Genomic DNA, 17,240 nt, shown 5'->3' with positions numbered 1-17,240 from the left:
TTCTCAGCTGTACATGGCACCTACATAAAAACTGACCATATTAAGGCATAAAAACCTCATAACCAAATGTATAAAAGCATAAATATTAAGTGCATCCTTTTCAGACCATAATGGAATATATTATATTCAATAAATGGCCATGGAAACATAGATTAAAATTAATTGGAAACTAAATAATTATAAACAACGAGGGAGTCAAAGAACAAATTATAGAAACAATCAATAATGTCATTGAAGAGAATGAAAACAATTGGACAACATATCAAAATGTATGGGATGCAGCCAAAGCAGTACTTGGGGGAAATTTTATATCTCTAAACTCTTACCTCAATAAAAGAGAGAAAGATCATATGAATGAAATGGACATACAACTAAAAAAACTTAAAAAAGAACAAATTAAAAATTCACAAACACTAAAATTGCAAATTATGAAAATCAAAGGATGAGTTAAAAACTGAAAGTAAAAAAAAAACATTGAACTAATAAATAGAATTAGGAGGTGGTTTTATTTTTTAAAAATAAAATAAACCATTGGTTAATTCAGTTAGAAAGAGCAAAACCAAACTACCAATATCAGAAATTAAAAGGGTGAATTCACTACAATGAAGAGGAAATTAAAGCAATTATTAGAAGCTGCTTTGACCAAACGTATGCTAATAAATCTGATAATCTAGTGAAATGGATGAATGTTTACAAAAATATAAATTGCCCATATTAACAGAAGAAGAAATAGAATACTTAAATAACCCTGTCTTAGAAAAAAAATTGAACAAGCCATCAATGAACTCCCTAAGAAAAAATCCTCAGGACTGGATAGATTCACAAGTGAATTTAATCAAACAATAAACTATTTGGAAAAACAGGCAAAGAAGGAGTCCTACCAAATTCTTTTCATGACACATATATGGTGCTGATACCTAAATCAGGAAGAGCATAAACAGAGAAAACTCCAGACCAATTTCCCTAATGAATATTAATGCAAAAAATTTAACCAAAATACTAGCAAGAAGATTATAGCAATATTATCTCAAAGATCATCCAGGTTGGATTTATACCAGGAATGCAGGGCTGGTTCAGTATAAAGAAAACTCTCAGCATAATTGATCATAATAATAACAAGGCCAACAGAAACCATATGGTTATCTCAATAGATGCAGAAAAAGCTTTTGACAAAAAACAACACTCATTCCTATTAAAAAAGATTAGAAAGCACAGGCATAAATGGAGGTTTCCTTAAAATGATAAGTAGTATCTATCTAAAACTATCAGCAAACATTATCTGTAATATGGATAAGCTAGAAGTCTTCACAATAAGATCAGAGGTGAAGCAAAGCACTGTTATTCAGTATTGTTCTAGAAATATTAGCTATAGCAATAAGAGAAGAAAAAGAAATTTAAAAATTTAGAATAGTTAATAAGGAAACAAAACTATCACTCTTTGCAGATGATATGATGGTGTACTTAGAAAATCCAAAGGAATCAACTAAAAAACTAGTTGAAATAATTAACTGAAGACCTAAATGAAATGAATTAAAATTCACAAGAATATAAATTGCTTAGATTAACAGAATGGGAAATAGAATACTTCACTTTATTTTAGAAAAAAGAAATTGAAAAAGTCAAAAATGAATCCCTAAAAGAAAAAAATGCCCAGACCAAGTGAATGATACCAAACATTTGTAGAAACATTAATTCCAGTACTACCCAAAGTGTTTGAAAAATAGATAAACAAAGTGTCCTGCCAAATTCCTTCTATGACACAAATATAGTCTTGATATTTAAACTAAGGAGAGTCAAATAAGAGAGAAAATCATAGACCAATTTTTAAGTGAATATTGATGTCAAATATTACATTATTATTGTTAGTGATTAGGGACATCCATGCTTTACTAGATCTTATGGATAAGGCCTTTAACTTTTCTCCATTACATAAAATGTTTCATCCCATAGTATCCAGAAATGATTTACTCCCCTTTCTCCCCTATCTTTCAATATTCCTGCCTGCTGAATGTTTCTGGATAAAGTCATGAAAGCAATATTTCACCCTCTAAACATTCATGATACATAACCTCAGCTAGGTCCTCACTGCTGCCCAGAAATATTTGGTCAAATGGATCACCTCTGTGTGTATGTTTCTATAAGAGTTTTCTGTGTACCCTCTCTTCCCAGTGACACTGGTGAATGGGAAGGATAATTGTGAAGACTTCACAGGGTATGTCTAAGGGAGTAGGAGAGGTTTTGGGATTTGGCTTCGTGATTTTGAAAGGTCAGGGCCTGGAAAAGTGGGCACCCCTCTCTCTCTCAGACGTTAGAAGATAATGAACTTCCTGTGAGCTATCTGTTCTCTGCTCCAGGAAGGTCTCTCCCCCCCCGCCCCCTCCATTTCTTCTCCTAGACTTTCAGACATGCCACCCAGGCAGTTGAGTTCTGATAGGGAAAAACCTGAATGGAAATGATCAACCTTGGTCCTCTGCCTAGTTTTCGGCCCAGACTGTAAGCCCACCTCCCAGCCAATGGTGAGAAGGGATAGAGGTGGGTGGGGATCTTTATCATTAACAGTATAAATTAACAGGGGCAGAGCCAAGATGGTGGCTGAAAAGCAGGGACTAGTGTGAGCTCCCCACTGAGTCCCTCCAAAAACCTATAAAAAATGGCTCTGAACCAATTTTGGAACTGCAGAACCCACAAAACAGCAGAGGGAAGCAGGGCTCCAGCCCAGGATAGCCTGGATGGTCTCTGAGTGAGGTCTCTCCTGCACGGAGCTGGGAGTGGAACAGAGCGGATCGGAGCGGGGCCCAGCCTGAGCGTCGCAGACTGACCAGACCAGAAGCCGGGCAGAGTGTGCCCTAGCGTCCTGAATCAGTGAGCTGCGGCAATTACCAGACTTCTCAAACCACAAACACCAAAGATAGCAGAGAAGGTTAGCAGGAAAAGCTGCGGGAGTGGAAGGAGTTCATGGTACAGCCACTGCCTCTGGGGCAGCGGAGGTGGGGCAGCTACAGAAGTTCAGCTGCAATTGCTTCCAGCCCCAGGCCCACTTGGTGGGAGGAATTAAGTGGCAGATCAGAACAGGAGTGAAGAGCCTGCTGAAGATCTAAGTCCAGTCCGGGTTGGGGGTTCTTGGGGAAGGAGGAGCGCTGGTGTGGCAGAGCTGGCGCATTCCCCCAGGTGTGGAACATAGTTCTCTAAACTCTACAAGCCGTCATACCCCTACAAAAAACTCAAGGGTCAAGTTAGTTGGCTGGGAATATGGCCAGGCAGCAAAAGCACACCCAGATTCAGTCTCAGACTTTGGATTCTTTCTTTGGTGACAAAGAAGACCAAAACATACAGACAGAAGAAGGTAACAAAGTCAAAGAGCCTACAACAAAAGACTCCAAGAAAAACATGAACTGGTCCCAGGCCATGGAAGAGCTCAAAAAGGATTTGGAAAAGCAAGTTAGAGAAGTAGAGGAAAAATTGGGAAGAGAAATGAGAAGGATGCGAGAAAACCATGAAAAACAAGTTAATGACTGGATAAAGGAGACCCAAAAAATAGTGAAAAATATACTGAAGAAAACAACACCTTAAAAAACAGACTAACTCAAATGGCAAAAGAGCTCCAAAGAGCCAGTGAGGAGAAGAATGCCTTGAAAGGCAGAATTAGCCAAATGGAAAAGGAGGTCCAAAAGACCACTGAAGAAAATACTACCTTAAAAATTAGATTGGAGCAAGTGGAAGCTAGTGACTTGATGAGAAATCAAGATATTATAAAACAGAACCAAAGGAATGAAAAAATGGAAGACAATGTGAAATATCAATGTGAAATTGGAAAAACCACCGACCTAGAAAATAGATCCAGGAGAGATAATTTAAAAATTATTGGACTACCTGAAAGCCATGATCAAAAATAAGAGCCTAGATATCATCTTTCAAGAAATTATCAAGGAGAACTGCCCTGATATTCTAGAGCCACAGGGCAAAATAGAAATTGAAAGAATCCATCGATCGCCTCCTCAAATAGATCCCAAAAAGAAATCTCCTAGGAATATTGTCACCAAATTCCAGAGCTCCCAGATCAAGGAGAAAATACTGCAAGCAGCCAGAAAGAAACAATTTGAGTATTGTGGAAACATAATCAGAATAATACAAGATCTAGCAGCTTCTACATTAAGAAATTGAAGGGGTTGGAATAAGATATTGCAGAGGTCAATGGAGCTAGGATGAAAACCTAGAATCACCTACCCAGCAAAACTGAGTATCATGCTCTAAGGCAAAATATGGATTTTCAATAAAATAGAGGACTTTCAAGCTTTCTCAGTGAAAAGACCAGAGCTGAATAGAATATTTCACTTCCAAACACAAGAATCAAGAGAAGCATGAAAAGGTAATCAAGAAAGAGAACAAGAAAAAGAAATTGCAAGGGACTTACTAAAGCTGAACTGTTTTGTTTACATTCCTACATGGAAAGATGACGTATATGATTCATGAGACCTCAGTATTAGGGTAGCTGAAGGGAATATGTGTATATATATATATATATATATATATATATATATATATATATATGTATATATGTATATATACATATATTTATGTATATATACATAAGTGAATGTGTATGTATGTATATATGTATGTGTATATATATGTGTGTGTGTATATATATATATATAGAGAGAGAGAGAGGGGGGGGGGAGGGTAGAGAGAGAGAGAGAGAACGGGCACAGGGTAAGTTGAAGATGAAGGGAAGATATCTAAAAGAAATCAAATCAAATTAAGGGATGAGAGAGGAATATATTGAGAGAGGGAGATAGGGAGAGATAGAATGGAGTGGATTATCTCACATAGAGGTGGCAAGAGGAAGCAGTTCTGTGGGAGGAGGGGAGAGGGCAGGTGAGGGGGGAATGAGTGAATCTTGCTCTCATCAGATTTGGCCTGAGGAGGGAATACCATACATACTCAATTGGGTATCTTACCCCACAGGAAAGAAGAGGGAAAAAGATAAAAAAGGGGGGCATGATGGAGGGGAGGGCAGATGGGGGTGGAGGTAATCAAAAACAAACACTTTCAAAAGGGGACGAGGTCAAGGGAGAAAATTCAATAAAGGGGGATGGGTTGGGAAGGAGCAAAATATAGTTAGTCTTTTACAACATGAGTATTGTGGAAGGGTTATACATAATGATACACATGTGGCCTATGTTGAATTGCTTGACTTCTTTGGGAGGGTGTGTGGGAAGGGAAGAGGGGAGAGAATTTGGAACTCAAAGTTTTAGAAACAGACGTTCAAAAACTTCAAAAACAAAAGTTTTTGCATGCAACTAGAAAATAAGATACACAGGCAATGGGGCGTAGAAATTTATCTTTCCCTACAAGAAAGGAAGGGAAAAGGGAATGGGAGGGAGTTGGGGTGACAGAAGGTAGGGCTGACTGGGGAACAGGGCAACCAGAATATATGCCATCTTGGAGTGGGGGGGAGGGTAGAAATCGGGAGAAAATTTGTAATTCAAACTCCTGTGAAAATCAATGCTGAAAACGAAATATATTAAATAAATAAATAAATATCCATTAAAAAAAACGAGTATAAATTAAGGCAGGTTCCCTTTCACCTGGCGTCCTCCATTACGGAGGTGTGTCCAAATCTTGCAAGGTTTGTAGAATAAATCTACTTTGTTTCTCCTAAGGATGTCTGTCCTATTATTTGAAAATCCTGTCCCATACACTGTGTAGCTGTATGAAAGTATGCCCTTGGTTCATGGGATGGGAAGCATGTTTTGTTACTATTGTCCTTACAACACTATTTCAGTAAATAGCTTTCCTCTGCTCTAATTGGGTCAACTGCCTGCTTGACTATTAAAAGTATAGTTACTCATGGAGATTGTGAGCTATGTAGCTTTAAGAGCATGGACATACAAAGTAACTTGAAATTAGCAGTTGCTACAATGTGGAGATGAAATTTGCAAGGGTGGATTTGGTGAGGGAGGGAGAAGCCCAGAGCTGGTGTTACTGCATACAGATCAGTAAACGGAAGCCCAAAGAGTGTTAAGTCCAACATCACAGAGGTGGTAAGTGCCAGGACTAGAATTGAAATCTGCATCTTCTAACTAAAGATTTATTGGGGTTAAAAAACACACCTTAAAAAGTCATAATAATTGCTTTATATTTCTTGTTTTGATTTGTCTAGGACTTTTATTATACAGGATTTTTTTTCTAGTTTCATTGTAGGCTACCATAACATTCACCCCTTCTTTCCACATGTCTCCCCTTCCTCATCCTCCAGAGGGGCTTAATTTGAACATTTATCTATGGCATTATTTATATAAAAGCCTTGGCAATTTGTGTCAGCCCTGTGGAGAACACTAAACATTAAGCAAACTGAGTTAATTTGTCCTAAACAGAATATGAAATGAGTGTTTCAGGAACCTATATTAACTAGATCAAGGATTCTTAACCTGATGTCTGTGAATTATAGGTTTTTTTTATAACTTTCAGTCTAATTGGTTTTTTTTTGTAATTCTGTGTATTTTATTTTACATATTTAAAACATTATTCTGAGAAGGGATCTATAAATTTCACCAGACTGCTAAAGAGATTCATGCTACGAAAAAAGTTAGGAACCCCTGACCTAGATGAAAGCCCACAATTTAAATACCAGATATCCTTTCTGTTATATCATATTGCATATGTACACACACACACACACACATACATACACATTCAGAAAAAAGTTATGAACAAGTGTAGGGGTTATTGGAAATTGGGTAAGATATACATACGTTTTGCTCTTTTCGTTCTACAGCCATGTTGCATTTCTCTATTCCATGTTTTCTCAGAAAGTCTCGGAGGTAGCCAAATAATGTTCCAATTCCATATGACAAGTTAGTAAAAATAGCAAGGTACATTGGTACTTTCTCAAAAGATTCAACAAATGGCTTATTGTAGAAATATGGCTTTCCATTTTGCTGAAAATAAAAAAGAAAATCTCAGGTTAATATAGTCTAGCTTGTCAGTTGTTCACATCTGTACTAAGTAAATATGCTAGTGATTTTCAATCCAGGTTTCAAGTCTTCACATGTGAATGATAAATCATTATAGAAGACCCTCCATATTACAGTGAAAGCCCAGCACGTATGTGTCAGGCTGTCCTGAGCATAAGCTCCTTTCCCCCTTTGACAAGCTTTCCCACTTGGAGACTGATAGGCTCTGAACAAAGAACAGGAAACTTTCCTGAAGACATTGCCTTCTAAGAACCTAGCCAGTTCTTAGGAACGAGGTGGGGTGGCTCCCCTCTCTGGCAGGAAAAAAAAAAAACTTTCTTTGTTCAGGGTCCTATAAAAGTCACCATATGGGTGAATCACTTTGGAATCTCACCCATGGGGAGGACGTTTGCCTGGGACCTTTCCCCTGTTCAGAATGCCAAGGAAGCTGTAATGAGGGTTTCTCCAGTTTGAATAAACCTTGGGCAGCGGTGTTCCTCTGAACAGGTGATGCCTCTGTGTATCTATGGCTCTGTCTTTGTCGCCGTGTTAACTGTGTTTGTTAGGAATTGTTGATTGATGTGGTTGTGGGTTCAATATAGCATTTCCCCATCCTTCAATAAAAGCTTTATTCTGTTGGGAGTGTGTCTTACTGCCAGCACGAAAACAAATCCGAACCTAACCTAAGCTTAATTGCACGACATGGTAAAATATTTTTGCTTCTCAGTGGTTTAGTTTGAGGTAGAAGAATTGTCTGGCAGCTAAATGGGGAAGTGGATAGATTACTGGACTTGGGGACAAGAAGACCTGAGTTCAGCTTCAGCTTTGGACACTCACAAACTGAATGACCCTGGGCAAATCACTTAACCTCTGCCACAGTTAACTCTAAAATGGGGACAGTAATATCTCCTACCTCACAAGATTGTTATGAGGATCAAATGAGATAAAATTTGTAAAAGCAATTAGCACAATGTGTGGCACATCATAGGTGCTATATAAATTCTTATTCCTTTCCTGAATACATGGAATATTAAAAATATAAGAAGATGGTCAGTAAAGTATACTTAAAGGTGTCACTTCCTGTGAAAAGTACCAGCTTCATACTAGTAACAGCAATTGTACTTGAATAAAGTAGGTGGAAAATGCGTATGTGTCTAGATGAGCCTTTTTGCAACATAACAGTCTAGCACAGGTGAGGCACGAATAATATTTTTGAACGTTTGGGACAGAAATGTCTCTAGATTTTTTGTATCACATGTTTCTTTTGTGCTACTGTAATTTTGCTTTGCTTGTAGAGCACAGAACTTTCTTTGTTGTGGGTTTGCCATGTTGGGTGGTTCTGTGCTAGGTCCTGGAGCTTGAACTGTTTTAAGTCTCCTTTTTAAGTGCTTCATTTGCTTCCTCTGTTTGTAGGAGCTTGTGCTGGCTTCCTTGCCAAGGCTGGATTGGGAAAGGCTTATCTTGGTTTTAGACTCATTAACTTTGAAGTGACAAAGGGATTGTATGTAGAAATGCCTGGCAGATAGTTGGAGATGAAGGACTGAAGTTTAGGAGAGGTTAGAGCTTGATATCATAGAGTCATAGAATTTCAGAGTTTGAAGAGATTTCAGTGGCTAGCTTGTTTAGTAATTTGTACCTGAAAAAAAATAATTCCATCTATAATACACTTTACAACTAGTTGTTCAACTTTTGCTTAAAACCTCCATTGGTGAGCAATCCACTACCTCCCAATTCAACCCATTCCAGTCTTTGGTAGCTCAATTAGAATTACAGTTATCTAACAATTAGAAAATTTTCCCTTGAATCATAAGTAAATTTACCTCTTTTTGTCTGTTTCACATTTTTCCTAGTTCTGACGTAGAAGCCTAACCCCATATTCATTGATAGCTTTTCAGATACTGAAGAAAACTGTTGGATCATCTAGACTCATTTGGGTTATTATTGAACCAACAACAAGAATTGTTTTTTCTTGATAATCAAGATTTTATTAGTTCTTATTTGGTCATCAGTATGTAAACAATATTAACATTTAAAAATGCTAATATTGAAAAATCTAAGAAATTTGTAATTGTAATCCTTTTCTAAACTGCTATTCCAGTGATGTTCTTACTTGAAGTTTGGAGGCTAGTCTCCCTAAAAAGGGGATTTCAGTATCCCGAATACAGATAACGTAGGTATTTTACAAAGCAAAGTTCCACTATTTTTGTATTTAATAAAACTGCACTTACTATATACATTTTCCAGTCTTAAACAGCACGTTAAAAAGTTCCTGGAAAAAAATTGTATCACTGCTACCAATGATGACAATGTCATAGATAATACAATATTTTGAAAGGGAGATTCAACACCAGAGAGCAGTTTTATTTAGGAAACAATTGTACTGAGACAAAATGGATACAGGTTAATTAAAATCAAATCTTTAAAATTTATGGTTACAATTCCAAATTACTACCTATTCTTAATGTAGTATAAAAACTGCCTATGGAAGTTTAAGTATATGTACAAGACAGTCAACATCTTCCTAATTCTATTAATCTGCAGCTGTATTTTTTAAAATAACAACAAACCAGTACGTGATTTCCCGTCTTTAATTAGGACTCTGAATAAAGTCTCTTTAGATGGTTTACACTTAGATGAATAGGTTTTCAAAAATTTAAATTGATGAGGTGGGATTACATCCTTCTTAAATTGTATTTCTAGAGCTGCTAAAAACTTGCATTTACAAAATAGTTGATGAAAATATTCTTCTGAATTGTACAAGAAAGGAGGTAACAAGGACAGCTGTTAAAATTGGGTGTAGGATGTTATTGAGATTTGGCTTTTCCAGCACCTACTGAATCAGAGATTGTGACCCCTTCATTTTAAATTGCTTCATTTTCTATAGGGAAGTCATCTCTATTCTCTCCTTGGTTAGTTACTTGTCCTTGTTTTCCTTTTGCTCCTTTTTCCCCCCTATCGTTTGAAATTTTTGGTTCTCAGTTTATCCTTCCCTGGAGTCTTTAGGTTAAACTTTTGCAAGGACCAGTTTAGCTGACAATCTTGTGCCTCTGTGCAATGGTGGTCAGGGAAGAGGGACCACTACAGAGAGATCATCTTCTAAACTAGAACTCCTGGGCTGTGATATTCTTCCTCCTTCAGCCTGTGCTGCTAGATGGAACCAGATACCACAATCAGAATTGTTGGAGAGAAAATACATAAATGGGGAAGAGAAGGATGTTGAGTCCTGACCTTTGGGTTATACCTACATTAGGATGTGGGGAGAAGAGGAGCCAGGAAAGGAGACAAAGAAAAGGTAGTTTCACTAGCTGTATGTAGGAATATCAACAATAGTACAATTATACAAGGCCTTCCACTCAGCTTATTTTGTTTTTCATTTAACTTATAAAAATAGAAAAAATAAATTGAATGCAAAGTATTGTAGAACTATCCTATTATGTTTGTCTATAACCTCCAAAAAGTCCTAATCCATTGCTTCATTGTGATGTGGAGAATACTGTGGGATCTTGAAGGTTATCCCTGTGTGATAGATATAAGCTATAACTAGTTCTACCGTGGTAGAAAAGCTTCGTATATAATGGCAACTTACCAAGTATTGTCTGACAATTCCTGGGGGCTCCTTGAGGTCAGAACTATTTTCATAATAATATTGAAATGCTATTTGTCTATTAAAATACTTCTCCCTTTTCCAACTTCATATTTATGTGAGGCTGTGTTTTTTTTCAAATTCTTCAACTAAAACAACATATCATAACCAACTGAATGCAGAACAGGTATGGGAATCTAGCTGTCTTCCGTTAAAGAGATTTGCAAAAAAAAAAACCCCAAAACAAAAAACAATGTCACTCCTCACTACATTTTTTTGTTTTGTTTTGGAAAATGCAGTTATTTTTCACAAAAATATTTTTAAGACTTCCAGGTTGGGGGTGGAGCCAAGATGGCAACTGGAAAGCAGGGACTTGCTTAAGCTCTCCCCCAAATCCCTCCAAACACCTGTAAAACACGGCTCTGGCTTCTTTTTCCAGCTGGAATCATGGCGGACATAGAAGAAAAAAAGAAGCTACCATCTGTTCCAGAATACCTTCTGAAAAAGCGAAAGGCTTTCACAATAGTGAAGGCAAACACTTGAAGAAGAAGATGGCTATTAAAAAGCTCTGTAAAATATGGAGAAAAGTTATCTATGAAAAAGCTAAAGCCTGTCATAAGGAGTACAGACAGATGTACAGAAGTGAAATCTGGCTGGCTAGAATGGCACACAAAGCTGGCAACTACTATGTACCTGCTGAACCCCAGTTAGCTTTTGTGTTCAGAATCAGAGGTATCAATGGTGTTAGCCCAAAGGCCCAAAAAGTATTGCAACTTCGTCGTCCTCGCCAAATCTTGAATGGCACTTTTGTTAAACTTAACAAGGCTTCAATTAACATGCTGAGGATTGTGGAACCATACATTGCATGGGGTTACCCAAACCTGAAGTCTGTGAATGACTTGATTTACAAACATGGTTATGGCAAGATCAAGAAACAGAGGATTGTCCTGATGGATAATTCTCTTATTGTAAAATATCTTGGTAAATATGGAATTATCTGCATGGAGGACTGGATCCATGAGATCCATACTGTTGGCAAGCACTTCAAAGCTGCCAACAACTTCCTATGGCCCTTCAAATTATCTTCTCCATGAGGTGTAATGAAGAAAAAGACCACATATTTTGTGGAAGGTGGAGATACTGGCAACAGGGAAGACCAGATCAACAGGTTTATTAGAAGAATGAACTAAAGGTCTCTATCATGATTAGTCTTCTAATAGTCTGTTAATAAAAATGCTTCTGACAAAAAAATGGCTCTGAACAAATTCTAGACCTGCAGAACTCACGAAATAGCAGAGGGAAATAGGTCTCCAGCCCAGGAGAGCTGGGTTGGTTACCAGGAAGGGTCTATCGCACGGTGCTGGGAGTGGAGCTCAGCCCAGCATGGGCCGTGCCAGGACAGACCAGACCCAGAGTCAGCCAGCCAGAACAGGCCTTGGGGCCATGAAACAGTGAGCTGTAGTAGTTACCAGACTTCTCAACCCACAAACATCAAAGAGAAGGTTAGAGGGAAACTGTGGGACTGAGTTCATAGCAGTCTGGCCACCAGCCCTGGGGGTGGCAGAGGTGGTGCAGTGGTGGTAATGGGAGCAGCAGGAAGCTCCTGAGGCTGCTTCCAGAACTCCAGCATCAGCTGTTTCCCAAGTCCAAGGCTCACACCATGGGAGGAATCTAGCAGCAGAACAGAACAGGAGTGCAAGGGCACTTTGTGGGCACAAAGGCAGATTCTCTTGCTGTGCCCTGCTCGCATCTGTATTGTGGTCCTGGTTGGCAGTTCTTGGGGGAGGAGGAGCACTGCTGTGATAGAGTCTGGGGTGACAGTGGAGTAGAAGTAGCTCTGAAAACAGCAGTGCTTGGACCCTAAAGCTTGGGACAAAGTGCTTTCTACTCTACAGGCAGTCATATCCTGACAAAAAACTCAAGGGTCAAGTAGTTGGCTGGGAACATGAACAGGCAGCAAAAACAGACTCAGATTCAGACTCAGACTCAAACTCTATATTCCTTTTTTGGTGACCAAGAAGATCTAAGCATACAGCCAGAAGAAGTCAACAAAGTCAAAGAACATACATCAAAAGCCTCCAAGAAAAAATTTGAATGGGTTTCAGGCCATGGAAGAGCTCAAAAAGGATTTGGAAAAGCAAGTAAGAGAAGTAGAAGAAAAATTGGGATGAGAAATGAGAGTGATGCAAGAAAACCATGAAAAACAAGTCAACAACTTGCTAAAGGAGACCCAGAAAAATACTGAAGAAAATAACACCTTAAAGAATAGACTAATCCAAATGTCAAAAGAGCCCCAAAAAGCCAATGAGGAGAAGAATGCTTTGAAAGGCAGAATTAGCTAAATGGAAAAGGAGGTCCAAAAGACCACTGAAGAAAATACCACCTTAAAAATAATATTGGAGCAAGTGGAAGCTAGTGACTTGATGAGAAATCAAGATATTATAAAACAGAACCAAAGGAATGAAAAAATGGAAGACAATGTGAAATATCTCATTGGAAAAACCATTGACCTGGAAAATAGATCCAGGAGAGATAACTTAAGAATTATTGGACTACCTGAAAGCCATGATCAAAAAAAGAGCCTAGACATCATTTTTCAAGAAATTAACAAGGAGAACTGCCCTGATATTTTAGAGCCAGAGGGTAAAACAGAAATTGAAAGAATCCACTGATTGCCTCTTGAAAAAAGATCCCAAAAGAAATCTCCTAGGAATATTGTCTCCAAATTCCAGAGCTCCCAGATCAAGGAGAAAATACTGTAAGCAGCCAGAAAAAAAAAACATTTGAATATTGTGGAAACACAATCAGGATAACAGAAGATCTAGCAGCTTCTACATTAAGGGATCAAAGGGCTTGGAATAAGATATTCCGGAGGTCAAAGGAGCTAGGATTAAAACCAAGAATCACCTATCCAGCAAAACGGAGTATAATTCTCCAAGGCAAAACATGGATCTTCAATAAAATAGAGGACTTTCAAGCTTTCTCAATGAAAAGACCAGAGTTGAATAGAAAATTTGACTTTCATATACAAGAATCAAGAGAAGCATGAAAAGGTAAACAAGAAAGAGAATTCATAAGGGACTTACTAAAGTTGAACTGTTTTGTTTACATTCCTACATGGAAAGATGATGTGTGTAATTCATGAGACCTTTCTCAGCATTAGGGGAGTTGAAGAGAATATAGACAGAGGGCACAGGATGAGTTGAATATGAAGGGATGATAGCTAAAAAAATGAAATAAATTTAAGGGGTGAGAGAGGAATATATTGAGAGAGGGAGAAAGGGAGAGATAGAGTGGGGTAAATTATCTTGCATAAAAGCGGCAAGAAAAAGCAGGAAGGAAGAGGGGGCAGGTGAGGGGGAATGAGTGAATCTTACTCTCATCATATTCAACTTGAGGAGGGAATAGCATACACATTCAATTGGGTATGTTACTCCACAGGAAAGTAAGCAGAAGGGGATAAAAATAGGGGGAATGATTGAAGGGAGGGCAAATGGGGGAGGAGGTATCAAAAGCAAACACTTTTGAAAGGGACAGGGTCAAGGGAGAAAATTGAATAAACAGGGACAGTATAGGATGGAAGGAAACATAGTTAGCCTTTCACAACATGGGCATTGTGGAAGTGTTTTACATAATGCCGCATGTGTGATCTATGTTGAATTGCTTGCCTTCCTAGGGAGGGTGGGTGGGAATGGAAGAGGGGAGAGAATTTGGAACTCAAAGTTTTAAAAGCAGATGCTTAAAAACAGTTTTTTGCATAGGCTGGGAAACAAGATATACAGGGAATGGGGTATAGAAATCTATCTTGCCCTAGAAGAAATTAAGGGGAAAGGGGAAGGGAGGGAGTAGGGTGAAAGACGGGAGGGCTAACTGGGGAATGAGCCAATCAGAATATATGCCATCTTGGCATGGGGGGGGAGGGTAGGAACGGGGAGAAAATTTGTAACTCAAAATCTTTTGGAAATCAATGTTGAAAACTAAAATATTAAATAAAAAACGGTAAAAAAAGACTTCCAGGTCACATGAGTAATAAGATGGATTAATTGGATTTAATTTAAGATGAAAGACCAGACATCCTCTCTGATTTCTACAATCTCTCAAACCTCTCCAAAACAGAAGTTTTGTGCCAAAGGTTAAGCAACTCCACCTGCCTTCCTCGTCTAAGACAACTAGAATTCAAAAGAAGGTTAAGCTACCCTCCTTTTCCCCAAACCCATGAACTGAGGTTCACTGACCCAGAGCTCACTTAGCTCCCTTTTCCCGTTTTCCACACTGCTGGCACTGAGGCTGTGCTAGCAGACCAAAGCACAACAAAAGACTTTCCTATGTTGTAGAGTCCCCTATTCCAGTCTCTATAAATTTGCTCTGGCCATAACAGGCAGCTGCAGCTCCTCAAGATAAAAGCCTGTTGGGGGCTACAGCCTTGTAACACTAGCAGACCCAGTGCCAGGGCAGACAACCCTGAGTAAAAGCTCTACAAAGCTCTGAACTGCCATTGCTGAGCCAAAGAAGAAAGGAACAGAAGGAGCAGGATAGGACACTATGTGTCTGTAAGGGGAAAGGGAGTCATGGTGCAGCACTCTACTAAGCCTGAGGGAAAGAGCACAGCATCTAGTTCTGTCCAGGTCTATCCACCTAAAAGTCAGGGCAGAGAACTAGGCTGATGAACTGTGCGTTGCCCAGCATGGGTGGAAACTGAGGTACTTTGAGTTCTGGCCCTCAAGGAAACCACAGTCAAAGGGGAGAGAGTCAGAAAGTGAGTGATAAGGGAAATTAAGGGTAAAAAAAGATCTGAAGTTTCCAAAGATTTCAGAAAGAAGAAAACCTAGGACTTTGAATATGAGAAGATAAATCAATAGGAAAAGCAGTTACAACAGAAAGACATATGGCCTCTAGATCTAACAAACAGGTTCAGGCATTTATGAATTAATATTCCAAAGCAAAGGAGAATTATCTAATACTTGATGAGACAGAGGACCCTGTGGAATTTGAGGAGAACATGGAATCACAACATGCTGCCCTTGAGTGGTTTAAAAGAGTAATGAAAATTATGATGAGAGCAGTTTATGTCCTGCACAGCAAAAATACTGGAAAGAACAGAAAAACTAGAATCTGAAATGGCAAGCCTCATCAAAAAAATAAAAGAGACAATAATGGTTTGGGAATGAAGAATGATCTAGAAGAAGAGAAGCAAAAAACAATAACATTAAAAGAAAATAGGCTCATTATACTAGCAAAACATAGTTTTCTGAAAGACAAGATGCATAGAGATAACCTAAGTATCACATGTGTCCCAGAATAACATGACAGGACAAAGAACTTAAACACTCTGATGAAGGACGCAATCCCCAAAGTCTTAAACATAGGATATGAAATACCAATGAAAAGAATTCACAGATAACACTCCAGGAAAACAAACAAGGTTGCAAACTCCAAGACATATAGTGGTTAAATCTAACAATTCAGTTGAGAAACAATAAGTTTTGCAAGAGATCAAGAAAAAGGAATTCAGATTCAGAGAAAAGGACATCTGAATAATGCAAGGATGTTCTGGACCCACTAGAAAATAGAGGAGGGAGAGAAATAATGTGGTAAAAAGAGCAACAGTGCTCAGGATGCATCCCAGGATGACTTAACCATGTAAATCACAGCTTCCTCATGTGGGACAAAAGGTGAACATTCAATTTAAAAAAAATTGAAATATTTTTAGAAAGAAAATCTAAATTGAAAGATTATATGTGCCTTTATCACCCTTCCTTTTTGGAAAGGAGTACAAAGATATGAAACCTTTAAAAAATGAATGAACAGGACTGGTTGGAAGGAGAGAGAAGAAGGGGAGTATATTCAATTGACATGAAAAAAGAGGGACAAGAGTTATATAACCAAACAGAAGCAGGAAAGAATAAAGAAGTAATAACAGCCCCCAGGAAAGGGGATAGCAAATGAGACGAGGCCATTGGGGTGAGAAGAAAGCTAGTGAGAACAGGTCCACCTTTAAAAAGATTTTGGTAAAGTAACCGAAGAACATATTATATTTATAGAAGAAGAGGGAAAATAATCATAACTTGAAAAATCTCAATATTATAGGTAGTTGGAGAAAATTATAAATCTAGTTCATAACTTTAAAAATGAATGAAACAATGCAGTAATATGAGAAAAATGTGACAGATTATATAAGAAAACAAAACCCTATAATTTGTTGCTTATAAGAAACACATGAAAAAACAAAGACATACAGAAAATAAAACTAAGAGGATGGAAATTTTTAAAAATCATGCATTAAGTGAATCCAAAAAAGCAGGACTTCAAACCACACTATCTGACAAAGAAAAAACAAACATTTAAAAATAATAAGGGATAAACAAAGAAACCATATTATGCTGAAACCACAGACAACAAACCAATATTAGTCATAAACATACACTTCAAATGCCTTTGCATCCAAATTCATAAAGGAAACATTGTTTAGGCTACAAAAAGACATAGTAACATAAGAGTGACAGGAGACTTTTAGATAAGTCTAGCAGAAGGATAAAAGGAAAGTATGAAATGAACAAATATCTGGAGAAACTAGAGTTAAAAAACTCATAGTATGTCCTAAATGGGACAGCAAAAAAATTGACATAGCTCTTAGTGCCACATGAAACTTTTGCAAAACTTGACCATGGAATAGGGCACAGAGATACTGCAAATAAATGTAA

The 17,240-nt window shown here is 38.0% G+C and overlaps 2 protein-coding genes across 3 annotated transcripts in view; one reads left to right on the top strand and one right to left on the bottom strand.

Moving 5' to 3' along the window:
- The window catches only part of SPTLC3 (serine palmitoyltransferase long chain base subunit 3), a 217,900-nt gene that overhangs the window by 146,391 nt on the left and 54,269 nt on the right, over window positions 1–17,240 (bottom strand). For both annotated transcript variants that reach the window (XM_036749299.1, XM_036749300.1), the window contains exon 2: window positions 6,756–6,941. In XM_036749299.1, coding sequence (XP_036605194.1) covers window positions 6,756–6,941 — 186 coding nt within the window. The remainder of the gene's footprint in view (window positions 1–6,755; window positions 6,942–17,240) is intronic.
- On the top strand, window positions 11,091–11,633 carry LOC118841707 (60S ribosomal protein L7-like). The gene has a single exon (XM_036749302.1). The coding sequence runs from the start codon at window positions 11,091–11,093 to the stop codon at window positions 11,631–11,633; it is 543 nt and encodes a 180-aa protein (XP_036605197.1).

The sequence above is a fragment of the Trichosurus vulpecula genome, chromosome 3 (assembly GCF_011100635.1).
Source record: "Trichosurus vulpecula isolate mTriVul1 chromosome 3, mTriVul1.pri, whole genome shotgun sequence".
NCBI lineage: Eukaryota > Metazoa > Chordata > Mammalia > Diprotodontia > Phalangeridae > Trichosurus > Trichosurus vulpecula.
Note: the sequence above shows the minus strand (reverse complement) of the source record. Positions and strands in the feature narration are given on the sequence as shown.